Genomic DNA, 26,171 nt, shown 5'->3' with positions numbered 1-26,171 from the left:
CCTCAGTCTGGTGGGCGGGGCCAGGTGGGCAGAGACTGCTGTTCCTGGGGAGGTAAGGAGGGATGTCTGCAGTGGGATGGCGTGGGAAAGGCTTTTCCAGGAACCGGCCTCTGTCCAGCACAGTGCCCCGGTAAATGTTTACTGAATTAATGCTGTTGCTGGAGGGACAGGAAAAACGGGACAATCAAGGAATTGCAGTTCCCAGTAGGGCCATGGCTTGAAGAAAGGGGAAATGGAAGACCTCCGCCTCTCCCCTCATCCTCAACAGCTCCACCCAGAGAGGGAGGGCAAACAAGGGCCCCAAGAACTGAGTCTGGTTGTTTATTGAATGCAAACTCATTCATAGAAAACGGAAATGCAACCATAGCATGGAGACGCTCTGAGAAAAGATCCAGACCCACCTCATCTCCCAGCCCTTCAAGCAGAGCTATAAAAACAAGTTTGGGAGAAAAACACATTCCCATCCCCAAAGCAGAGGCCCCGCCTGAGCTCCCCCATCCTCAGCATCTGGGGTGGACCAGGTGGGACGAAGGGGATCCAAGGACCAGGGTGGCCAGGGTGCCCAGAGCTGGGGCAACTCTTTGTAAACTCCAAGGTTTCATAGGTATGTGTGTGCATGACTAACACAGAACTTGGCTGAAGACTGGACGGAAACTTAGAAGCCAGCCCTGGGTCCTAGAGCGAGGCTAGGACTGGGCACGTAGAGGGAAACAGCACATCCCTTCCTGAAGCCCCTTTCTAAGGTAGGCACTGGGGTGCCCACAGCTGTGGAGGCAGAACGGGCTGAACTCTGTATCATCCCTCCTTTGCCCCTGGACATTCTTGGGCAGTGTCAATGGCACTGAAAGGCCACCAGCTGGGGTTTGGCAGGACTAAGGGCCTGGAAAGAAGGAAGGGAAGGGGTGAGGCGCTTCTCCCTCCAGTCCTGGTGCTGGCATCAGTCTGGGAGCTGATGGGACGAAGAGGTGACCTCTGAATTCAGCCTCTTGAATCAGAAGGCGGTTCTCAAATTGGGCTGAGCGCATTGCTAAAGAGCCAGCCCTGAGCACAGGTCAGAGGGAAGAGAATACGCACTGCCCCGGGCCCCTTGCAGGCCTTAGCACCAAAAGTCTGGCACCAGCTGGCCAACCCCCAAAATCTCATACCCCCATCCATCCTGGCTGACTGGAATGGGCAGTGATGGCAGCCAGGGACAGCCCAAAGAGAACTGGGGCCCTGATACAGGACAGAGATTCAGGCCCCAGACTAGGCCCTGGAGCGGGAGTATGGGAGGAAAAAGGGGCCTTAGGTCCCAGGCTGGGGCATTGTGGGGAGGAGGACGGGCAAAATGCAAGGCATGAAATGGGGAGGGTGTCCCTTCCATCTTTCCTCTTGCAGAGGGACAAATGGAGAGCCAAAGGACAGGGGCCCATGGAAGTCCCCAACACTGAGAAGAAAGCAGCAATTTGGCCAACATCTGGGGGTTCCAGGGGAGCAGGCCTCCTCCTCGGCAGAGGGCAGCTGCAAGGTTCCATGCCACCCCATGGCTGTCCCAGGCCAAGCCTAAGCTAGACCTGGCTGTCCTGCTGCCATCCAGTGCTGGGCAGCGGTGCTGGGACTCATCCCCACAGCACGACAGAGTGACCGGTCTATGACACAAAGGAGCTCAGGGCCCCTTGAGGTGAAGCGAAGAGCCCAGCTCCTGCTAGAAGACATAGATCTTGTCCCGCTGCACAGTATCCAGGTCATCATCCAGTGTCAGCAACACCTGGGGGGTGGACGCCAGATCAGCCACAGAGAAGGAGGCAGCTGCTACCTTCACGTACCTACCCGGCTCGGCCGGGAGACCTGCTTACCAGGAAGGACCCGAACATGGCGATGGAGGAGAGGAAGTGCCAGATGTCGTGGTCGTCAAAGAAGTCGAGGAGGATGCAGTCCCGGTTGTGCTCCCTCGACTCCGCAGGGGTTTTCTTGGGGAGCAACAAGAAAAACTGCCGAATGACCCTGCTCTGGCAGGGCAAGGGCCAGACCCATCTGCCATCTTGCTCCTGGGCACCCCTCTCTCCAGCCCCAGGCAGGACAGCAGCAATTCTGACCAGTCCCTTGTCCTTGTCCCCACCCCTTCCCGATCTAAGAAATGGCCTTTGGTTACAAACTTCTCCCTGAGTTCACTGGCTTCTCTTCCCTTTTCTTTCACTCTTACCCTCCTCCTTCCTTCTGATTCTCTTCCCTTGACCTAAGAGCACAGGGTTGCAACAACCTTGAAGGCCTTCAGCTCAGAGATGGCAGAAGGCCTTCTCACCCACTTCCCGGCCTTGGACTCCGCCCTTGCTCTAAACTTTCTGCAGGCTCATTGTTTTTTCCAAAGCACTACTGTCAGGTTACACACCTGCTCCGGGACAGTAGCCATAACCTGTGGCACTCAAGGTCCTCCCTGCTCTACTCATAAGCTCTATCCCATAAGCTCATCCAGGCTGTGTCTGTCTGTGCTACATGCCGAGGCCACAGACATAACCAAGACCTGCCCCACCCTCAGGGAGCTCACAGTCTGCTTGGCTCCCAAATGAGTGCATTCACTGACCTCCAAATCTGCCCCTGTATCATTACTAAGGTCACAGTAGGTCTGGGCCATGGGGCTCTTCTCCATTACCCAAGACTTTTTTTTTTTTTTTGAGACAGAGTCTTGCTCTGTTGACAGGCTGGAGTGCAGTGGAGAGATCTCAGCTCACTGCAACCTCCACTTCCCGGGTCCAAGCCGTTCTCCTGCCTCTACCTCCCAAGTAGCTGGGACTACAGGCGCCCACCATCACGCCCAGCTAACTTTTGTATTTTTACTAGAGATGGGGTTTCACCATGTTGGCCAGGATGGTCTCAATCTCTTGACCTCGTGATCCACCCGCTTCAGCCTCCCAAAGTGCTGGGATTACAGGCGTGAGCCACTGTGCCCAGCCCTCCTCACCCAAGACTTTTATAGCCCAGAACAAGGCCCACTTCTTCCAGGAAGCTTTCCTGGACTCCTAACTCGGAGAGACCCGTTAGTCCTCTGTCCTCCTGCCCCGTCTTGCCTGTGCCCTTCATTTCATGTATCACATCGTAAACAGCACTAACAGTCATGCACCAATAGTCCTTCTAGCCCTCTTCGGCTAGTTTATGAGTCCCTCAGAGACCATGTCAGACTTAGTTCTATTCCCAGAATTAAAGCCTGACATGTGGTAGGTGTCCTGCAAGGCAGAGAAGAGAGCCAAGCCATGCTGGCTTCAAATGCCAGCTGTGCCACTCACTGGCTATGTGCCCTGGGGAAGTCACTTGGCCTCTCTGAGCCTCATTTGTCTCATAAGTAAACTGGAGCTATCTCCAGGCTGGAATGCGAGGAGGATTAACTGGGGAAGCCGCTATGAAAGTGCTGGCCTATGGTAGGTGTTCCCAAATGATGTTTAGAATTTTTTTTTTAGAGACGTGGCCTGTCGTCCAGGCTAGAGTGCAATGGTGCAATCTCGGCTCACTGCAGCCTGGAACTCCTGCACAGGCTATCTTCTTGCCTCCGCTTCCGAGGTAGCTAGGACTACTGGTGAATGCCACCACGCCAGGCTAATTTTTTTATTTTTATTTTTTTATTTTTTGTAGAGACGGGTTCTTACTATATTGCCCAGGCTGGTCTTGAATGCCTCAAGTGATCCTCCTGCCTCAGCTTCCCAAAGTGCTGGGATTACAGGTAATCCCAGGCTCAGCCCCAATGTTTAAAAAGAGGACTGGCCACTTGTTGGCTCACAAGGAGCCTGAGGGTGAGTGCTCACCTGCCAGGTGCTGAGTCCCTGGAAGAAGAAGAAGAGTGCGAAGCCCCAGACCACGGAGGTGCAAACGATGCAGAGCAGGGGGATGAGCTTGATCCTCTCCCCACTCCGGAGCTGGGAGGGGCCAGGCAGGGACAGCAGTCTGAGGGCTTACCCCTGTCCCACCCCGCTGTCCCACCCAGCCTTTCCCAGATTCCCTTTCCTCATGGCCTCCCAGGCCTTCAGGACTGCTCCTTGGATTCATACCATTCCACACAACCGCAGAGCTCAACCTGCCCCCACCCCGATGTCCACCCCACCCAGCCTCCATGTATCCAGAACCCTGTGTCGGGACAGTGTACTGGCCTCAAGGCGCTCCCTATGCAGGGGGCTCCAATCAGAGTGGAAGGCAGGATGGTTTCTGGGGAAGCACCTGATCCTGAGAGGCCCATACCCTACCTCCCCTCAGCCCCTTCTGCATGGAAAGAGGCACTTACAACTGCAGCCTAAAATGCCACCTGTTTCAAGGGCCCTTGGAAGGGGCTCAGTAAATGGTCTTTGGGCTGCGGTTGGCTCCCAGGGGCCCATGCAAGAGGCTTTAGCCTCTCCCCTCCGCAACCAGCAAAGATGGGACAGAAAACTTCTCACTGCCCCTCAATGTTGCCGGGCCCACCTCTCTCCCCAGATATCAGAGCAGCTGACAGAGGGGGCTTGGCCAGCCCCACTCACCTTCATGATGATGTAGAAGGCGAAGTAAAGGAGCAGGTTGCAGATGCCAATGGCCAACAAGTAGGAAGCGAAATCATTGGGGCGCATGATAAGCCCATAGGCAGCCCTGGCAAGAGGGATGAAGGGTGGTGAAGCAGGAAGGCCAAGGGCAAGGAAGTGCTCTTCCTGCCCTGCCCAGGCATGTTTTATTATGATGTTGGGCTGTGTTCAGAAGCCCACAGAAGATTCTAGAAGCCCAGATGCCAAGAGAGAGAAGAGAGGCCAAGATCTATCTTAGCCCCCATGTCTTATGCCCAACATTTGGAAGTTGTCCTTAGCCCCCAAGGCAGCCAGTGGCTGACCGAGTCCCCAGCTGTCCACCCAGCCAGGCCACTACTGCTGACCATACTCACAGCGACCAGTTGATGACGTTGCCCATGACCAGCAGCACCATGCGGTCCTGGAGGGAAGCAGGGACACAGGGACTGAGGGCAGGGGCAGGGAGGGTGGTGGAAGAAGGCCCAGCCAGCTGGTCCCCACTCTCCCCTGGGTCCTCAGCCCAGTCCCACTCCCCCATCAGAGGGAAGAAAGGAGATGTGGAGAATGGAGCAGGGGAACCAGGCAGGTACCACGTAGAGCGGCCCGCTGCACTGCCGGATGCAGTCTGTGTAGAGCACGTGGAGGATGCGGCGGAAGATCCCCGAGTCTGTGAAGAGAAGGGAGTGGTGCTGACAGACACGGGGCACCCTCCTTTGCTGGACCCCTGGGATGTGCCAGCTGAGGAGCCCAGGCCTGATCTAATTCCTCACCCAGTGACTCCAGGGCCCCCAAGAAGACAGAACCTGAGCATCTCCCGTGCGTCCGGGTTCCCGAGGCCCCCCAGGCCCCTCCCCCAGGCCCTGCCCTGGGCGTGCCCTTACCTAGTTTCCAGCGGCCCATGTAATAGAGCTGCGTGCTGAGGAGCAGGGTGGCGATGATGTGAATGATGGAGAAGACGATCCAGAACGCCGTGTTCCCTTTGCCAAAGACCTGTCGGGAGGCCACCAAGGGCAGCGGTGAGGGTGGAGAGGGAAGTGGCTCGGATGGCCCACCCTTCCTGGGGCTGGCTGCTCAGCCAGGCTGGGACTCTGAGAGGGGCCCAGGAAGGCATCTCAGGGGAGGAGCAGGAATCTCTCATGCAGGAGGTGGCGGAGGGTGTGCACTACGTGTCTGAACGCACGTGCACCTTTCCTATCATACAGGCTGAGCAGAGCAGGTCAGGCCCTCACCACGCCCAGCACAGAGAAGAAGATGACAATGGCCAGGCAGGCGTAGGCACTGTAGGCGCTGGCGTTGATGTCCGGGTGCCGCTTCTGGTAGAGCTTCAGCATGCAGAGTCCGGCGATCATGTACATGAACGATGTGTCTAGGATGAGGGACACGGAAGGGAGCTGCAGAAACGGCCACCAAGCCCCAACAGAGAACTCCTGGCCCCAACAATCCCAGAGGAAGAGAGAGCCCTGGTGCCCCGCCACGGCCATGGAGTGAGCTGGTGGCAGGGTGGCACTTGAACTTCAGTTCCTTAGTTGTACCTGCCACACCACACTGCCACCCCACTGGCTGTCACCCAGAGTCTGACATCTCCTGAAGACAGGGACAACTTGGTCTGTGTCTTAGTCTGTGAGCACCCTGAGATCAGGGACTCCCTTTTATTTTTTTGGAGACAGAGTCTCACTCTGTCGCCCAGGCTGGCGTGCAATGGTGGGATCTCGGCTCACTGCAAATTCCACTTCCTGGGCTCAAGCAATTCTCCTGCCTCAGCCCCCTGAGTAGCTGGGATTACAGGCATGCACCACCACACCCAGCTAATCTTTGCATTTTTAGTAGAGATGGGGTTTCACCATGTTGGCCCGGGCTGATCTCAAACTCCCCACCTTGGGCGATCCCCCCGCCTCAGCCTCCCAAAGTGCTAGGATTACAGGCATGAGCCACAGTGCCCAGCCAGGGCCTCCTTCTTTTTTTTTTTTTTTTGAGACGGAGTCTCGCTCTGTTGCCCAGGCTGGAGCGCAGGGTGTGATCTTGGCTCATTGCAAACTCTGCCTCCCGGCTTCACGCCATTCTCCTGCCTCAGCCTCCCGAGCAGCTGGGACTATAGGCGCCTGCCACTGTGCCCGGCTAATTTTTTGTATTTTTAGTAGAGACGGGGTTTCACCATGTTAGCCAGGATGGTCTGGATCTCCTGACCTCGTGATCCATCTGCCTCGGCCTCCCAAAGTGCTGGGATTACAGGCGTGAGCCACTGCGCCCGGCCAGGGACCCCTTCTTAATTATCCTGTTTTCTTCACTGCGGCACATGCCTTTACATAGGAATAGCTTGACAGATGAATGAAGCAGCATCTAGGTGCCCATGTTCCATAGGCTAGGATGTGTGCACACCCAGGCATGCCAGCCTTGGAGTTTCCTACAGGGCTGTCTTAGCGATCCCTGCGGGTGACTTGGGGATAGTGAAGGACTCAGGCAGGTCCCTGCTGTAGGTTGAGCCAGAAAAGAAGGAGGCCCCACTCACCAAACTGGAAATTGGTATAGTTGGGGCACACATGATAGCAAGCACTGAGCAGCCCCTCCATCATCAGGGCTGTGCCCATGGCGTAGAACAGCCCAAAGTGTTTGGGGATCCCACATTCCTGTTGGGGAGAGAGAGAAGGGAAGGGAGGGAGGAAGTGAGGCAGGAAGGGAAGAAGGGACCCAAAAGAGGGACCCTAAGAGGAGTGGAAGAGGAAAAGGGGTGGGGTATGTGTCGAGTGTGGGTGTGCAGGGGTGGGCTGGCCTGGGCAGGCTGGCAAGGGAGGGCAGGGCAGGGTGGGCCAGACAGAACTGGGGAGGGGAGAGCTGGGGAAGGCAGGGCCAGGCCTGCCCAAAAGGGTGTCCTGGAGCCAAGGCTTGAGGTCTGTGCTGGAGCTGAGGCTGCGGCAGGCAGGCAGGTGCTCCCTCACCAGGGCACAGAGGTCATTGCGCAGCAGGGCCCGGTTGTGGTTGATCTCCCGTTGCAGGATGATGAGCAGGAAAAGCAGCCCCAGCAGGATGTACCCCAGGTTGCTGAGGATGTTGTTGAAGGCGCTAGAAGGGGCAACACAAGGCAGACTGCTTGGGACTCACACCCAGGCCTCTTCCCTAGCCCAGGTGGGCGTTGCAAAGCCCCAGGCCCTGCCCCGTTTCACCCTTGGCCTGGACAAGGGGCCTCCCAGCATGACCCCCACCTGAGATTGCCCAGTGGGTGGGCGCAGAGGAAGTTGTAGTAGCAGATGTCCTGATTCCCTGTGACATTCACCACCTGTAGCAGGAGCAGGGACAGGGAGTGGGTCTGTCGTCACGCCCAACTCAGCCCACGCCCCGCCACCCGGGTCCCTTTGGCAAAAAAAAGCAAGTGCCACCACAGCTAGCAGGTGGGAATACACAGCACCGCAGGCACATGTTCCTTCTGAGAACATGGATGCCAAGCAGCACAGTCGCTGTCCCCTCTCATTAGGCGTGGCTGAAAACCCTGAGGCATGACCGTGATGGAAGTTCTTGCCCCACGGGACAGAGAAAAGGGAAGGGAAACTGATGCTTACAAAGCCCCAGGACTTTGGTTTCATAATCCGCACAAGAAACCAGGGAGGGGCTATCTTTAGTGCGGGCTGCTCCCATTTTGCAGATGAAGAAACTGACACTCAGGTTTGGGGGGGTTATGTGATTTGCCCTGGGTCACTCGGCTGGGAAGGCAGAGCTGGGATCTGAACCCAGGTCCTGTGATGGAACACCAGGGCCCCAGGCTGGGAGGCTCTGCACTTTGGGGCGGTGTCCTAGGCTGTCGGAAAGGTGAACCTGCCCTGCCCTCTCACCGTCTGGTAGGTGATCACCAGCTGCACCACAGGAAGGGCATAGAAAACAGCAATGGTGGCAATGTTCCTGCGGAGCAGGAGGGTGGCAGTGAGGCGGGTGGCACCCAAGGCTGCCACACACCCACCAACAGCAGAGCCCCAGACACTCGGCCCACTCACCAGAAGTAGATCTGGTACTTTTTCCGCAGAACACGCTTGTCCTTCCGTGCCAGGTCAGCCACATAGAGGTATTGCTGGGGAGAAGCTGGAATCAGCCCCACTTACTGCTACTTGGGAGAAGCCCCCTCCCCCAGGTTAGAGGTGGACAAGAGGGGCCTCCCTCAGACAGGGCCGAATTCAGGGAGGCAGGGTTCAAGGACATCCCACTGCTGCGGCCGCTTAGACCAAGAGGGTTTGGCCAATCAGGCCGGAAGGGGTTGGAGGTCAGGTTAGTTTCCCCGGCATCTGCCCTGCCCCAGCTGAGCCCCTTCCTTCTGCTTCCCTAAATGCCACGTCAGTGGGAACATGCTGGGGCGGGAATGCAGAATGTCCCTTTCTCAGGAAACGCCTGACCAGGTCAGGCCCACGGGTCAGACCTTGGTGCGAATGACATTCTTGTCGGAATCGATGTCGGTCAATGTGTCATAGTCATCCTCCTCCACAGAGCTCATGGAGTCCACTCGGGGCCGAGTACCCACAGGTTCAAAGGAGCGGCCTGGAAAGGGCAGGGAGGGAGGGGTTGCACCGGTGGACACAAAACCCACAGTGGCCCTCACCCATCTGAGGCAATTATAACAATTATTAGGCAGTAGGGAAGAGGCAAATTGTGGGCTGGGCCTCAGAGTTGGGGTGGAAGTGGGCTCAGGAGCTGGGAGGAGACATCAGGTGCTCCTAAGTCCTGGGGGATGATGGTAGACTCTAGAAGAGGCCACCACACAGGGGCCGCTCTAGCTTTGCTCTGTTCCTGGCACCCCTCATGGGCTAGGGCTTCCCAGGCCAGGACACTGAGCAGACCCCAGGCAGCAGACACAAACAACAGGATTGAACTCGGCAAGTCATGCTGATTCAAGGGTGCCCAGCCCTGTGGGTTCTGAGAAGACACTGCCTTGGCTGCCACTGGGATAAAGACCCGGTGGGCCTGGGGTGCAGAAAGAGCATTTCTCCTTTATCCAGAGGCCAGAATGTGACCCCCATGCCTGTGAGCCCTCCCCAAGCAGGCCAGGGAGTGAGGGCGCTGGCAACGCAGACGATAAACTAGATCGTCCAGCCTGGAGAGAGCGGAGGCGCCAGCCCGCCAGCCAAAGGAGCCTGTGCTCTGCTGCTATCTCAGAAGACACAAGAGCGGGCAATTACTGGAATTACATGGGGAAGCCATGCACATAGAATCTTTCTGGCCCCAGAGCCGGCAGTCAACCGGAGCCGGCAGGCACTGATTGGCAAAACAGCCCTACCCCCACCCCAGGTCTACCCATGGCAATGCACAGCTGCCGCATCTGGCCAGAGGGGAGGCGCCGCTTGAACTGGTCGTGCCCTTCAAAGGAAAGGGAAAGTTACCAGGGAACTGGGGCCAAGGAGGAGGGGATGAGGGAAGAGAGGGGTTAGGAAGACAGCAGGCCCTTCCCAGGTTCCAGCATCTGGCAGAAGAGGCAACCGCCCACCGTGACATTTTACCCAGACAACACCGTCCTGCACCACACAGCCCCTCCCAGCCTGGCCCACTCACCCTGGTAACCGTAAGAGAGGTCCCCAGTGCCAGCGCTGTCAACCAGACCATCGGTAGATCCAGAAACATTCTCTGCGGGGAACGATCAGTGGTGAGGCAGGAAGGAGAGGCCGCAGGGAAAGGGGCTCTGAGCATCTGCAGAGGGTGTGGGGGCTGGAGGAGGTGGCTCCCACTTTACCGCCTCGGAGGTGGTGGCCTAAGGAGACAAGGTCATGTCCCCGGCAAGCACGGTGCTGGCTTTGACACGTACCAAAGGAGCCATAGTTGTAACCCTCATAAGGGGAACTGCCAGGAAAAGAATCACCCAGGACTCGAGGGTGACCTGCAATGAGAAGTCAAGGTCTGTTAGCACTGGACGGAGAGGCCTAGAGCCAGGGAGAAGAACAAAGAAAGGTCCAGAGAAGACAGCCACAGGGAGGCCATGCCAGCAGACGAGAAGCAGCACCTATCCAGGCAAACACACCCCACTGCTGCCACCACCACCCGCCCCAGCCCCCTGCCTGCCTCTCCTATGGAAACAGCACCACCCTTTGTCTTCCCTAAGGAGAGAGAAAGTTCAAGAACAGGCACATCTAAGTTACCAGCAACAAAGACAACACTGGCCCGCCCACGAGCCCTCCAGACAGCCCTGTGCTGCACCCTCCCTCCCCTACTCTGGACTCCAGCTCCTCTGCCCACAGCACCTGGAGCTTACCAAGGAGAGAAGCTAAGAGAGAAGGTCCCACGCAGGAGGGAGGACAGAAAGAGAGGGAGGGGTGGAAGAGAGAGAGAAGGAAAGGTTAATAATCCCAGAGACCGTGGGCCACACTGCCCAAGGCAGGCAGACACCATCGCTAGACATGGAATAAACCAAGCAACACCTCAGCCTCTGAGGTGTGCATGTTAGGGATGCATGGACATCATATCCCAGCCTCATTCCCATCTGTGGAGTGTTACCCCCATCTGAACATCCAGAAACCCCCAGCCCTTCCTCCTCCAACCCCCTAGGGAACCATCCACCACCACCCCCCAAAACACAAAGCACACTGTGCCCGCCCCACCCAGGCCCCCTGGAGGTACCGCTTTCTGGGCAGGCTCGGTCAATGGCCACCAGCAGGGTCTTCTTCTTCTGCCTGCATGGACAGAACCCACAGGCCACCCAGATGGGACAGGACAAGGATCACTCTGTATGGGGCTGACTTTCCTTCTACCTCTCTGCTCCACTCTCATTGCTATGACCCTGTCCTCCACCCTTTGTCCCAGGGTTCCTCACAGGCTGGGGAGCAATATGGGATCTCCCTGCTTGGGAAGAAGGTTGAGGGGAGGGGATGGTTTCTAGAGAGGCTCATGGGCCACAGACTCTAACAGCCCCACCATCATCTGCTATGGATGGTGTAGATTACCCTGGGCTGGCTCAGATCCTGCCAGGTGATCTGCCCCACACACCTGCCCAACCCACCCAGACCAGGGGAGGCCCAGCAGTTCCACTTTACCTCCAGTTCTCCCAGCAGGCCAGGAGGACGGTCAGCAGGTAAAAGGAGAGAAATATACCCAGGCAAAAGAGCATCCCACTGACGTATGCCTCAGCTTCAAGGAGGAAACAGGAAGGTGGACAGGTCAAAACCTTCCACCACCTCCCATCATGGCACCCAAAGGCCTTCATGTCCTCCTCCACCCAGCTCAATTTCTCACCCTTCTCCCCTCAAATGTAAGGCCCTGCCTAGCCAGTATGAACAACTGGCAGTTCCTCTAATACACCAAACTCTGACACACTCCTATTTTTGCTCATGTTGCTCCCTGGGCTAGAACTTTCTCTTCTACTTCTCTTTTTTTTTGAGACGGGTCTCACTCTGTTACCCATGCTGGAGTGCAGTGGCACGATCATAGCTCACTGCAGCCTCCAACTCCTAGGCTCCATCCTTCCACCTCAGCCTCCTGAGTAGCTGGGACTACAGATGTGTGCCACCACGCCTGGCTCATTTTTTAATTTTTTATAGAGATTGGGTCTCGCTATGTTGCTCAGGCTGGTCTTGAATTCCTGGCTTCAAGCAATTTCCCTGCCTCAGCCTCCCAAAGTTCTGGGATTATAGGCGTGAGCCACCGTGCCTGGCCTCTCAAAAATTCCACCTTGACTTAACCCTCAAACCACAGCTCAGGGACTGTGTCCTCTAGGAAGCTTTCTCTGTCCTGTATTTCCACAGTGACCTGTTCCTTGCTCACCACAGCTCTTAACTGCCTCCTGTTCCTCTAGACAGGACCCCGCCCCCACCAAGGACTGCTGCCTTAGCATACCACCTGGCATATAGGAGGTGCTCCATAAATATTTGCTGAATAAATAATCCATGTAAGAGAGGCACCCTGGCCGGGCGCGGTGGCTCACGCCTGTAATCTCAGCACTTTGGGAGCCGGGGCAGGTGGATCACGAGGTCAGGAGATTGAGACCATCCTGGCTAACACGGTGAAACTCCTTCTCTACTAAAAATACAAAAAATTAGCCGGGCGTGGTGGCGGGCGCCTGTAGTCCCAGCTACTCGGTAGGCTGAGGCAGGAGAATGGCGTGAACCTGGGAGGTGGAGCTTGCAGTGAGCCGAGATTGCGCCACTGCACTCCAGCCTGGGCAACAGAGCAAGACTCCATCTCGAAAAAAAAAAAAAGAGAGAGAGAGAGGCACCCTCTGGCTGGGCACGGTGGCTCATGCCTGTAATCCCACACTCTGGGAGGCCAAGGTGGGCGGATCACCTGAGGTCAAGAGTTCAAGACCAGCCTGGCCAACATGGTGAAACCCCGTCTCTACTAAAAATACAAAAATTAGCTGGGCATGGCGGCAGGTGCCTGTAATCCCAGCAACTCAGGAGGCTGAGGCAGGAGAATCATTTGAACCCGGGAGGCGGAGATTGCAGTGAGTAGAGATCTTGCCACTGCATTACAGCCTGGGTGACAGAGCAAGAGTCCATCTCAAAAAAAGAAAGAGAGGCACCTTCTTTCCCCTCCTATCACAGTCCCTTAGGGCCCCATTTAATCATTCAGTAAATATTTATTGAGCACTGAGTAGGGGCCTGGTACTTTCCTGCTAATTTTATCTGCTAATTTTGTGCTAGCTCTCATAACTTAGTGAGATTAACTGGACAAATTTTACTCCCTCTGTTATAGAGACAGGGAAACTGAGACTCAATCTTATAGCAGTGTTTCAATGACAAATTAGGGTATGTTTCTGAATATGAGATTAAGAAACATCCTTCAGAATAAATAAGATTATAACTATGCTAACAAAGCAAAATTAAAGCTCTTTCTTACAATCAGGTTACACTGCTGATAAGTGGCAGAAAGTGAACTGGACCTCAGTTCTTCCATCTTTAGTCATGAACTCTCTGTACCACATCACACTGGAACTCACCTCCCGGCCCTCCCCATCTAGAAGCCTGCCAAGAACACTCCCCGTTCCTACCCCACCAGCATATCTGCATCCTCATCACCCACTTCAGGGCACACCCTATATCCCAGGTCTGAAAGCAGGAGCCAGAGAGGCTTGTCCATCCCCACTCAGCCACCTGCAGCACTCACACGTGACTGCTTGAGACACCAGCACTGACAGGGTTTTCTGGCGGTGCCCTTGATCGACCGGTTCATCTGGAAGTAAAATGTCAAAGTGGTAAACTAGTTGCCTGGAGCTTGGCTAGAGTCAGTGGGATCAGGCCTTTGAGAGACTGGAGCCAAAAACCCATGTCCTATCAGGTCCACCAATCAGCCACGCAGGCTCTTCTTGCTCCCAGAAAGTGACCAAGACCTCCCCATCCCTAGCCAGGCCCAGGGCACAAAATGTACCTTCTACGAAGGGGTAGAAAGGCAGGGAGCCCCCGCAGGCTTGGTCTTCGGTCTTCACCACCACCACCACATAAAAGCTGTTGCTGGGGAAGTCTTTGCGCTGCAGGATGATGATGATAAATATCTTCTTCATCATCATCATCATCATTCTTTTCTAAATACTTGTTCTGGGGCCAGATATTATGCTAAATTCTTCATAGATATATTTTACTTAATCCTCACAAAGATTTTTTTTTTTTTTTTGAGACGGAGTTTCACTCCTATTGCCTAGGCTGGAGTGCCATGGCATGATCTCAGCTCACTGCAACCTCCGCCTCCCGGGTTCAAACAATTCTCCTGCCTCAGCCTCCCAAGTAGCTGGGATTACAGGCGTCCATCACCACGCCCAGCTAATTTTTATGTTTTTAGTAGAGATGGGGTTTCACCATGTTGGCCAGGCTGGTCTTGAACGCCTGATCTCAGGTGATCTGCCCGCCTCAGCCTCCCGAAGTGTGGGATTACAGGCGTGAGCCACTGCGCCTGACCTTTTTTTTCTTGAGACAGAGTTTCACTCTTTTTGCCCAGGCTGGAGTGCAGTGGTGTGATCTCGGCTCACTGCAACCTCTGTCTCCCAGGTTCAAGTGATTCTCCTGACTCAGGCTCCCGAGTAGCTGGGATTACAGGCATGCGCCACCATGCCCAGCTAATTTTTCGTATTTTTAGTAGAGACGGGGTTTCAGCCTGTTGGCCAGGCTGGTCTTGAACTCCTGATCTCAGGTGATCCGCCCACCTCGGCCTCCCAAAGTGCTGGGATTACAGGAATGAGCCACCGCGCTCAGCCCTCTTATTGTTACAATGAATGAAGTAGGTATGACAGCCAGAAGGGGGTACTCTACTCTTTCCCATCCCCAAGAGCAACTGGGATTATGGTTCAACTCTCATATATATCAGGGGACTCAAAGTCACAGGGACTGGAAGGCCAAAGACTCAGTCATGTGTAGGATAGGAATGGGCAGAGGAAGAAGAGCTCAAGTTTGGAAAGCTACACAGCTTATCGCCCAGCCACACCTCCCACGTGGCCACGTGCATTTCCTACCTGTACGGTGATGGCCGCCTTCTTGGTCATCGTCTGGTACATGCCGATGAAGGCTACGTTGTTGTCCAGGTCATAGACAGGACACTGCAGAGGGGCGGGAGAGGCAGATGGATGGGAACCTGGCCTGCCCCTCTCTTTAGCAGCCCTGCTGCCTGCTGGGGAAGAGCAAAAGGGCAGGCAACTCACCAGCACATCCTGAATGGAGATGACTGAGCAGGGGAAGGCCTTGTTGGAGGTCACCTTGACAATTACCGAGTCCACGCCTTCAGGGAACTCATACTTGAAGTACTGAGGGTGCAGGAAGGAAGGGAGAGCCCCATCTCATGAGGATGCTCTCTTGGCCCCTCTAGAAGTGAATAGTCCCCTATAAGCGAGGACCCAGAATCCTCTGAGGGGTGGGCAGTGGAGGCTCTCCGAGGAGACAGGCCTTGACCACAGCAGCCCCTTTCTCTGTATACCATTCCCTTCAACCTCAGCAGGGCACTCAGCAGAATGCCAGAGAGGCAACCAGACTCCATGTCTCTGTACAGTCCCATGCTGTCTGTCCCTCACCATGTCAGGGCCAGAGCTCCTGTTTCCAGAGAGCCCTCCATGGAGAAAACAGCCAATTCAAAAGGCCAAGCAAAGACCGCTGGCCACTCCCATTCTCATATTCAAGCTCCCCCATTTCTCCTCTCGAGCAATCAACAGGGAGATGTTACCTGGGGCTGTGCTGCTGTGGTATTGAAGCTGAACTGCTCCCCAGTCCTGCAGGGCAGAGAAGAGCCCCCACCAGTCACCCCCAGAGCCTGGGGAAGAACCAGCCCCCGTGGTCCCCTCACTCTACCCTGCAGACCTGAGCACAAAATCGTCCATGCGGCTGACCCGGAGCTGGTATGTGGTGTTGACTGGCGACAGGGTGGACACATCCACGTAGAAGAACTGAATCTCCGACTCATTCTTGGTGGGGGGCTGACACAGGGTTCGTTCCACTTTTTGGTAGAGGTACTTGCGCTGAAACCTATGGCCCGAAGTAGGGAGATAGGATGTGAGCACTGTCCCAGCCGGCCTGCCCCTCCAGAGGAGCGAGGCCCCACCTCGCCCCGTCTGGTCTCCACCACCTCCCTGCGAGGTGCACAAGCTCCCAGCTGGTGGGACTCGGCCCTTGTGCTGTTGACCAGCCTCCCAGCCCAGGGAAAGGGGAGGAGAAATGAGGGGGCTCCTGGTTGAGGCTCCAGCCAAGGACTGGCCTAGGCCGCCCCGCTTCCCTGATGCCCAGATCCTACTCACATCCCTCGCAGGATTAGGGGCACCTGGAAGGACACCACAGCCTCCTTCTGGCGGACCACAAACAGCAAAGGTGCCCCCTTCTGCTTGTTCAGGACGTTCACAGACACACGCACGCCCTCTGTCTGCAGAACGACATGGAAATGCCTCTCAAGCCTCTGCCACCAGGGACACGTGGCTCCAGAGACTATGAGCCCTGCCCTCCTTCATGCCAGCTACTTTGGTCTTTCTCCATCTTGGTCGGGCCAGGGAGTCATCTCTGCCCCTTCTGCCAGAACAACCCCCAGACTCCAGGAAAGACCTGTGCTGAGTGCAGCTCCTGGCCGACAGACATGTGCAGGGCAGCAGGACCCAAGCAACCGCAGGGTCTCGCCCTCTGCCAGGAAACACGGTGGTGGCCTTGCGAGTCTCCAGGATACCCCATTCCTATCCATGTGCACAGGATGCACAGGCCTGCACACACAAACGTGTACACACGCCCCCACACACGAAGACACAGGAGAACAAGAAGTGCTCCTCAACCTTCCTGTGAGCCAGGAAGCCAGCAGGAAGCTCTAGTTAACAGCTAACCTGGGGCCAGAGCCCAGAGGGGTTGAGGAGGGGTAGCTATTGAAGGCCATGTTGTATCCTTAGCTCCCATCAAGGGACAGGGCTGTGGAGAAGTCACTTTACTTCTCTAAGCCTCAACTTCTCCCTCTATAAAATGACAGCCGGGTGCGGTGACTCACGCTTGTAGCACTTTGGGAGGCCAAGGCAGGAGGATCATCTGAGGTCAGGAGTTTGAGACCAGCCTGGCCAACATGGTGAAGCCCCATCTCTACTAAAAATACAAAAATTAGCTGGGTATGGTGGCAGGCGCCTGTAATCTCAACTACTTGGGAGGCTGAGGCAGGAGAATCGCTTGAGAACCGGGAAGGCGGAGGTTGCAGTGAGCTGAGATCACAAAACTGCACTTCAGCCTGGGCAACAGAGTGAGACTGGTCTCAAAAAAAAAAAAAAAAAAAAAAGATAAAATAAAGTGATCTTCACCCTTGGAGCTATGAAGGAACATATATAAACAATGGGAGCTTAAAGGAAAAATAAAACCAAATCGATCTTGGAATGCTTGTTATTGGGCTGCTGAAACCCAAGCCCTAGGGCAGCATTTCCCAAAAGAGTAAAAACCACAGCTCTCCAGTGCCTTTAGATATGGGAAAAAAGGAAGAAAGGACTCTAAGCAGAAAGAGATCAAACTTCAGAGAACCAGGCACTGGGGGCAGATCCTGGCCTGCCACAGAAACCAAACCACTCCCCGTTCTGAAAAAAAATCAGATTCCCCATTCTCAACTCCATTGCTTCTCAGTAAACGGCAGTCATGGAGAGAGAGCAAGAGACCCGGGCACGAGACCACACAGCCAGGTTGCAAGAATTCTCCCAATCTCAGCTCTGCCTGGGGTCTAGACTTCCCACACTAGCTGTGTCTATTTCAACTCAGGGACTCACAGCTGGTGAAGAAACCAAAGAGAAGTCAGGGTGAAGTGGATTTTTCACAGTGGACAAATTCCCCTTCTCTTCCCACCCAACGTGCAGTTGGCCTTATAAAACCTCTGTTACCCTCAATTTACAAAGCCAGCTGGCTCTCCCAGGCAGGAAGAGGGCTGGGAAGCCCTGCATTCATATCCCTGGGGAGTCTGAGATGTAACTTGCCTGCACAGAGCTTTTCAGTTCTGGGCCAGTCTCATTCCCCTGAGGTTTTCTGGGCAAGCCCAGTAATAAGCCTGTTTCCTCTCCCACCAAGACCCCACAGAGCTGTCAGATTCTGGGGTTTAGGGTAGAGAGCAAGCCATGTGTGCTCAGACCACAACTGATGGAAGAATGGGGGCGGAAGAGAAGATGGGAATGAGCCAACTTCAAAAACTGCCCAGCTGGAGCTTCAGAGAAACATTGGTGGCAAAGGAAGGAGGACTGGTCAAGAGGCTCCAGTGTGGTTCTGGGAACTGGGAACCCAGCAGGACGGCTCATTCCTGGGGCCTCCCAAAAGGGTAGCGGGGCGGCAGAATCGCCTAGCCCTCGTCGGCTTCCCCACTCGCCTCTGGCCCCCAAGCCCCCAGCCCTCACCCTGTTGCGGGTCACAGTATGGTTGAAGGTGTAGATGTTGACCAGCTCGCTGTTGACCTCGTCCACGTAGGTGCGCTCAAACTCGGCGTCTTTCTGCGAGACGTTCTTGGGCCCCAGAACCCCCAGATGGCTCTCGACCGAGGCCACCAAGAGCACCAAGAAGGGCAAGCCCAGAGCGAACATGGCCCCGGCAGGGCGGCAGTGGCAGCGGCGGCGGCGGCGGCGGCGACAGGAGACAGGACACCTCCGGGACGGGTTGCGGCTGCGGCGGCAGCTTCCAGCATCTCACCAGGACCAGAACTTTAACCCCGGCCTGAGATTAGGAAATGTCCCCTCCCAAGAGCCCCGAAGAGGCTCCCAGGTCCCCGCAGGGGAGGGGGCGGCTGGGAGGGGGCGGGGAGGGAGGGGATGCTGACTACGGGAAGGGGTCCCAGCTCGCGAGGGGCTGAGTACGACGTGAGACCCTGGAGCCCCGGGCCAGGGCCGTGAGAAGGAGGGCGGCTGGTTGCCGGGAGCCTGGAGACGCCGGGAAAGGGGAGGGAGGAAGAGCCGGCGGCGGGGGCTGGCCGCGGAGGAAGGCGAGTCGCAGAGGGGCGTGATAGGTGGTAGCTACCCGACGCCGTGCTGGGCTGCGAGTTTTCCGAGGTGCGGGCCCTTTAAGGGCGGGCGGACGCGCCGTCCCGACGCACGAACACTGAAAAGTGAGCTGCGCCGCTGGGCGATAAACAGCAGGGCTGCTGGCCCGCCCGCTGACGTCAGGGGAAACTGACACAGATTTAAAGGACCAGGTCCCGCATTTGCCCTTAAAGGGGCTGCAGCTGTCTAGCTGAAGGGGAAAGCTTGCAATGCCTTCTCCAACTCCTACCCAACTCTCTCCCGTGATTTTCACCATCTCTGAAACTCACGTTGGAATAGGCAGATGTTTCTGTTAAGAATCTCCAAGTGTTGGGTTCTTGCTGAACAACTCTCACATTTGCTCAAACATAAGGATTCCCCCACCCCCACCACCACCTTTACAACTAACATCGTCCAACCCTGGGCCATTTTTTCTCCGGGGATCTTAAAAAATGAAAAACTCGAAGGATTAGGAAACAGGACGGTGGCCCTACCGGCGGAGGGGAAACGGAGGCAGCACTGCAGGAGGAATCCCCATGCCTTTCCCACCTCCCTCTAGAGGGGCCACACAACTGCAGGGACGGCCTTCCGAGCTTTCCAAGCTTGCCGGGCTGTTTCCCCTCTTCTCTCAGAGGCAGTTACAAAACTCATTGAAAGATACTGACCTTCAGTGTAAATTGGCGAAAACTTTTCTACAAAATATTTTGGCACTGTTTCAAGAAACTTAGAGAGCTTTATACCCTTTGATCCAGTAATTCCACTTCTGGACTCTATCCTAAGGAAATAGGAAGCACAGATAAAAATACGTGGGCAGCTACGCTTATCACTGTGATATTTATAATATAAAGCAAAAAGGAAACGACTTGGATATCCATAATGAGCGATTGGTTAAATGCACTATCATGAAGGCATCAAAAATGATGCTTAAGACTTCACAGGACACGTAAGCAGAGAATTCAGGATATGACACTAAATAAACAGTATATAGAGCCAGGTGCCGTGGCTCACGCGTGTAATCCCAACACTTTGGGAGGCCAAGACAGGTAGATCACTTGAGGTCAGGAGTTCGAGACCAGCCATGGCCAACATGGTGAACCCCATCTCTACTATAAAAATACAAAATTAGTGGGGCGTGGTGACGCGTGCCTGTAATCCCAGCTACTGGGGAGGCTGAAGCAGGAGAATCGCTTAACTCTACCAGGCGGAGGTTGCAGTGAGCTGAGATCATGCCCCTGCACTCCAGCCTGGGCTGCAACAGAGCAAGACTCTGTCTCAAAAATAAATAAGTAAATAAAACCGTATATATTCCAAATGCATATAGACATGCATAGAAAAATAGAAAAAAATTGTACTAAACATTTAGCAATGTCTCCAGAAAGCAGGGCAAATTTTAAAAATAAAATTTAGCAATAGTTATCTTTGAATTACAATTTAAAAAATAACACATATATCATTTTCCTTTAATTCTAAAAATATAGAGTAGTACCAAAAAATAAAAAATAATGGATTGTGAGTGGTTCTTAAATTTTATTTTTTATATTTAAAAAGATTTACAAATGTTCTACAATGTATATATATTGCTTTTTTATCTGCGGGGGGGTGGAGACAGGGTGTCGCTCTGTTGCCCAGGTTGGAGTGCAGTGGCACAATCTCAGCTCATTGCAACCTCTGCCTCCTGGGTTCAAGCAATTCTCCTGCCTCAGTCTCCCGAGTAGCTGGGATTACAGGCCATGTGCCACCACGCCCAGCTGATTTTTGTATTTTTGGTAGAGACGGGGTTTCACCATATTGGCCAGGCTGGTCTCGAACTCCTGACCTCAGGTGATCCACCCACCTCAGTCTCCCAAAGTGCTGGGATTATAGGCATGAGCCACCATGCCTGGCCACATATATTGCATTTATAAGACAAATTAGACTTTTTTTTTTTTTGAGATGGAGTCTCACTGTCACCCATGCTGGAGTACAGTGGTGTGATCTCAGCTCACTGCAACCTCCGTCTCCTGAGTTCAGGCGATGCTCCTGCCTCAGCCTCCCAAGTAGCTGGGACTACAGGCACCCGCCACCACACCCTGCTAATTTCTTGTATTTTTAGTAAAGCGGGGTTTCACCATATTGGTCAGGCTGATCTCGAACTCCTGACCTCGAGTGATCCACCCACCTAGGCTTCCCAAAGTGTTGGGATTACAGGCGTGAGCCACTGCGCCCGGCCAAATTAGACATGTTTAAAGGAAAAGAAATGTGGCCACCTCTGAAGCTGTCAGACATCCTAATAAAGCCACCCAGATCAGTGCCTTGTCAGAGTTCTCTCAGCTGGCAGGACTGCAGCAGTCTCAGCTCCCAGCCCTGCCCAACTATCTGGAGCCTTGTTCCAATGAAGACTATTTTACCTTATGATCAGTTAGTTATATTTACTCATTCCTGCAATAAATATTTAATAAGCATCCACTATGTGCCAGGTACTGTTGTAGTTATGCTTGGCAAATGGTGAGTGGGGGAATTAGTTTTGGCCCCTGTCCAAGCACAGCATACTTGAGGATGAAGACCAGAAGCAAGCTGCACCCCTTTTCCAAAGGGTTCACCAATTGGAAAGTCAGCTGGAAGATAACCTTAGGGGTTTCCTTGGCCAACCCCTCATTATACAGATGAGGAAAGTGATGCTCAGAAAAACTTCAGCCCATTAGTACCTCACTAGACTCAAGTTTGCACCTTGGTCCAGTACTGTTTCCAGCACATCTAGGCGAATATGAATCAGAGAATCCTCAGGATGGCAAAAGAGGTTTCTTCATCATGAGCCCTCCATGCAGTCAGCTGCCAAGTTTGGAGAATCAGTGTAGGATTTCCTCAGTCCATCTGGACTTTTCATGGTAATCCTGCTCATCTTGCCAGTAAATAATCTGAAACATTAAGAAACACTCGTGATACATTGCCCAGGCTGGTCTTGAACTCCTGGCTTCAAGCGATCTGCCTCAGCCTCTCGAGTAGCTGGATTACAGGCAAGCACCACTACTCTAAGTTGGCCTCATAACTTTGGGGCAAGATGTGACCCTACGCCTGTTTTAAACGCACATCCAGAGTCCTACTTCACACTTAATCCATCTTGGGAGGTGGAGCCCAGAAAACTGCAATTTAACGGGGCACTCCAGAAGCTTGCTATGCACAATGAAGTTTGAGAACCACTGCTCTGGAACAAAACAACTGTGGACTATCACTATTTCTGTTTGCTCCCTTTCCGCTGGCAATATCTGGAGAGAAATCCATCCAAGCAAACTCTGAAGGGATCCTTCCCTTTTGCAAGGTCTCAAGACTTAACTTTTGAATCGTCAGGACCCTGCGTCTACAGAGTGGGAGGGCAGCAACCGCACATTTTCTTGCTGTTCCCAGGTCTGCAGAACTTTCCTCAGTCCCTCTGCCCTACCCTGCCAGGGAGGGAACAGCACAACTCACTTATGAATAGGTCCTTTCTGAGGTCTGTCCACTGGGAGAGAATGCCTTTTTGTTGGCTGCAGCAGTCAGCAAAAAAAGGCAGTGGTGTGTCTCAAAGCCAGACTTGTGAGCACGCAGGGGAGATGTCGGGGCCTCAGGGATGTGATCTTGGCCTTGTGCACAGGTCCAGCTACCGCATTCCCTGGCATAATATACAAAGAGCTCAACCCTAACCGTGGCCCTCAAGCGGTCAGGGTGGGGCCATAAGGCTTATTTGACATATTTCCCTGTGGACCACCCTTCCTGAGCCTGAGTGTTGAATGGACCAAAGAAATGGGACCATTCAACACACAGCTGAGGAGCTTGCTGGACCCATGAGTCCAGCTCCATTTTAAGTCACAGGGGATTTATGAAGTTTGGGGTGAGAGGACAGGGAGGAAGCTTCAGGTGGCTCAGGGGTATTGTTAAAATGACCTGAAGATGGCCTGGTGCGGTGGCTCACGCCTGTAATCCCAGCACTTTGGGAGGCCAAGGCGGTTGGATCATCTGAAGTCAGGAGTTTGAGACCAGCCTGGCCAACATGGTAAAAGCCCGTCTCTACTAAAAATACAGAAAATTAGGTCAGGTGCAGTGGCTCACGCCTGTAATCCCAGCACTTTGGGAGGCCGAGGTGGGCGGATCACCTAAGGTCAGGAATTCGAGACCAGCCTGACAGACATGGAGAAACCCTGTCTCTACTAAAAATACAAAATTAGCCGGGCGTGGTGGCGCATGCCTGTGATCCCGGCTACTTCGGAGGCTGAAGCAGGAGAATCGCTTGAACCTGGGAGGCAGAGGTTGCGGTGAGCTGAGATCACGCCATTGCATGCCTGGGCAACGAGTGAAACACCACTAAAAAAAAAGAAAAAAAAATGGCCAGGGGCGGTGACTCACGCCTGTAATTCCAGTACTTTGGGAGGCTGAGGTGGGTGGATCACCTGAGGTCAGGAGTTTGAGACCAGCCTGGCCAACATGGTGAAACCCCGTCTCTGATAAAAACACAAAAATTAGCTGGGTGTGGTGGCGGGCGCCTGTAATCCCAGCTACTCGGGAGGCTGAGGCAGGAGAATCACTTGAACCTGGGAGGCGGAGGTTGCAGTGTGCGACCACAGGCCATTGTGCTCCAGCCTGGGCAACAAGAGTGAAACTGCCACACACACACACACACACACACACACACACACACACACACACACAAAAGACATGAAGACTGCACTCGAGCAGGATTTTGTAAGAATCACAGTAAATGGATTAGCTGAATCCAATCAAATTATTTAGGAACCTGGGAGGTAGGGAGTAGCCATGCCTATGGGTGGGAGACAGAATCAAAACAGATTTTAGTATCATGTAATGGTATAACTTTAACCCAGAAAAAAAAGATTCAAAACCAACCCCTCTGAAGGAAATGAACCTGAAGCTTTCTGTTTTCACTGTGATTATAAAAAGGGCTGTTTTTTCATTTGGTGCTTAGAAAGAATTGTCCCAGACATAAGCAGCTCCAGCAAGAGTTCAGCACTTCTTTCCATCATACAAGTTCTGTTCTTTCCCAGGGCTGCCCTTGTGTCTGGCTACCTCTCTTCCTGCAAGGACTGCAAAGACTGGATGCATGTTAGATTGGGAATCAGTTAAAGACACAGGATTTAATCTGCCATACTGGGGAAGGTCTCAAACCTGTCACATGGCTTCATGGTATTACGGAAAAAGCAAGGACTTTGATGTCAAAAAGTTCTACAGTCGCTGGGAGCTGCGGTGGCTCAGGCCTGTTGTCCTGGCACATAAGGAGGCGAGGCTACGTGTTTGAGGTCAACCTGGGCAACATAAAAACCTCTCATCCATTCAAAGAAAAAGAAAAAAGAAAAAAAAAGTTCTACAGTTAAATCCCTGCATTGTGTGCTTTAGGCAAACCACTTGAGCTTTCTGAGCCTTTTGGGAGCCTTGTCTGGACTTGGTCTCTACTGTCCTAAGTACTCACAGTGGAGCTAGGCTTCCCTGCATTCACCATCCTACTGTCTAAAGAACAGGAAGAGAGACAAACGAGATAAGCTCTGACCAAGTGGGCAGTACTTTCTCCTAGAGATAGGTCAGTCACTTTCCATTTCCTAAAGCTGGGCTTTCACCATTCACACTGGGAAATATCTGTGATATACTCAGGCCCTGCATCTGGTTCCCTCTGGCCACGTGATGAAACCAACATCAGAGCTTTCCAGGAAACAAGGCTGGTCATCAGGTTGCAGAAAACAAGCAGATAAATACTTGACCGTCTCAAATCTCTGCCTCCAAAGATCACCGATAAAAATGAGCCAGCTCTCTTATTTCAAGAAAGCTTGGGTCTTTGGCTTAGAAATCAGAAGACAGGCGGCTGGGTCCGCAGTGGCTCAAGCCTGTTATCCCAGAACTTTGGGAGGCTAAGGCGGGCCGATTGCCTGAGGCCAGGAGTTCGAGACCAGCCTGGTAAACATGGCGAAACCCTGTCTCTACTAAAAACACAAAAACTAGCCAGGCGTGGTGGTACACGCCTGTAATTCCAGCTGCTCAGTAGGCTGAGGCACATGAACTGCTTGAATCCAGGAGGCAGAGATTGCAGTAAACCAAGATTGCACCACTGCACTCCAGCCTGGGCAACAAAGCGAGACTGTTTCCAAAAAATAAAAATAGAGTAGGAGCTAGACCAGCAAAGGGGTAAGAGCATATTCCAGATAGGGGGCTCCCAACTATGGGCAAAAACATAAAGGAAGCTCAGTGCTCTTGGCAGAAAAGTTCAAAGTAAAGGGTGGAAGGTTACAAATTAAAGAGGCCAGGTCATGGAGACTGTTAGATGTTACATTTAATGGCTTGGACTTGATCTTTTAACTCAGTGGCTGACAAGCAAGCTGCAGTATACTGATGTGTTATGAATCCACTATAAGCATACTGCCAAAGCTTGACCAGAATGTAAAAAAAAAAAAAAAAAAAAAAAAAACATACATACATATATATATATATAAAGCTAGAATGAACCAGCAAGTAGGCAAAAGGCATAGCATAATATCAGGCCACAAATATTATATGTTTAGCAAAACATTGAAGATCTTTGCTTTATAGCTATGTAAAAACAAGTCATTGGGTTAAGATTTCATCTCTGCCATGGCTGGAAAATAAATTAGGGGACGGATTCTCATGTTGGTTTGTCCAGTTTTCCCCTCAAGTACAGATGCTGGTGAGGGAGCTTTTTCTTTCTTCCACATTACTACCTCTTCCACTTGTTCTGGGCCATTTAAGAGGTTCACATGGGGTAATCCACATACAGTAAAGCAAAGCTTCAAGATCCAGGCTGCTTTCACTGCTGCCGTGTGGCCTGCAAGCAGCTGACAAAGGCCTCCAGGAGTGTGGGTGGAGAGGAACTTGGTGTGATGAGATACTGGGGAGGGGGGAAGGGCAGCTAGAAAAACAAAATGTCTCAATTTACCTCCAAATTTTTCCTCCTAAAGCAGCAAATCATTTTAATCCAACAGTATACCGAGGTGAACAGTGATAAAGCAAATGATACAAAGATCACAGAAACTTTTAGCTGCCAAGGAACATCATACCGGCATACCAACTCACTGTAATTATTGCTGGCCTGGTAGTTGCTGGTGTGTCATCAGGATAGGTCCCGATCGACCAGTTAACCGACCCTTGTTCTAGTCTCATTATCTCTGAGAAAGAGTATTTGGAGGCGGCTGCTTTACCCTGGGGACGTAAGGGTGATAAATGAGTCCGTGCTCAAGGTTCATGTCCTCTATGCTGTAGTAACACTGTATTTTTTTTTTTTTTTTCCAAGACAAGAGTCTCGCTCTGTTGCCCAGGCTGGAGTGCAA

At 53.3% G+C, this 26,171-nt stretch overlaps 2 protein-coding genes across 15 annotated transcripts in view; one reads left to right on the top strand and one right to left on the bottom strand.

The window, feature by feature from the left end:
- Positions 1 to 2,138, top strand: part of PCSK7 (proprotein convertase subtilisin/kexin type 7) — a 36,573-nt gene extending 34,435 nt beyond the window's left edge. For 7 of the 9 annotated variants that reach the window (XR_010147320.1, XR_010147319.1, XR_010147316.1 and 4 more), the window contains 3 exons: positions 347 to 521; positions 605 to 743; positions 1,378 to 2,138. The gene's annotated coding sequence lies outside the window, so the exon portion shown is untranslated. Of the gene's footprint in view, positions 1 to 346; positions 744 to 1,377 lie in introns of all 9 variants that reach the window. The other 2 variants (XR_010147317.1, XR_010147313.1) reach the window with 2 other exon arrangements.
- On the bottom strand, positions 306 to 22,498 carry SIDT2 (SID1 transmembrane family member 2). Of its 6 annotated transcripts, none has more exons than XM_016922075.4 (29): positions 22,318 to 22,498; positions 21,558 to 21,767; positions 18,259 to 19,648; positions 16,165 to 16,286; positions 15,731 to 15,895; positions 15,597 to 15,642; positions 15,082 to 15,183; positions 14,896 to 14,979; positions 13,821 to 13,920; positions 13,560 to 13,625; positions 11,492 to 11,585; positions 11,079 to 11,131; positions 10,714 to 10,725; positions 10,198 to 10,341; positions 10,020 to 10,091; positions 8,893 to 9,011; positions 8,477 to 8,550; positions 8,318 to 8,384; positions 7,694 to 7,767; positions 7,430 to 7,553; positions 7,003 to 7,120; positions 5,726 to 5,862; positions 5,378 to 5,486; positions 5,087 to 5,163; positions 4,871 to 4,917; positions 4,479 to 4,584; positions 3,774 to 3,884; positions 1,836 to 1,949; positions 306 to 1,747 (listed from the first exon to the last, which is right to left on the bottom strand). In XM_016922075.4, the coding sequence occupies exons 3-29, from the start codon at positions 18,439 to 18,441 to the stop codon at positions 1,685 to 1,687; spliced, it is 2,583 nt and encodes an 860-aa protein (XP_016777564.3). In that variant the 5' UTR covers positions 18,442 to 19,648; positions 21,558 to 21,767; positions 22,318 to 22,498; the 3' UTR covers positions 306 to 1,684. The 6 variants fall into 6 exon arrangements, with proteins under 6 accessions (XP_016777564.3, XP_063639506.1, XP_063639505.1 ...); XM_063783436.1 differs by having other exon boundaries at positions 10,270 to 10,341; XM_063783435.1 differs by lacking the exon at positions 10,714 to 10,725.
- Positions 22,499 to 26,171: the final 3,673 nt, after the last annotated feature.

Source organism: Pan troglodytes, chromosome 9 (genome assembly GCF_028858775.2).
Source record: "Pan troglodytes isolate AG18354 chromosome 9, NHGRI_mPanTro3-v2.0_pri, whole genome shotgun sequence".
NCBI classification, from domain to species: Eukaryota; Metazoa; Chordata; class Mammalia; order Primates; family Hominidae; genus Pan; species Pan troglodytes.
The sequence above is the reverse complement of the archived record's forward strand: the minus strand, read 5'-3'. Positions and strand labels throughout refer to the sequence as shown.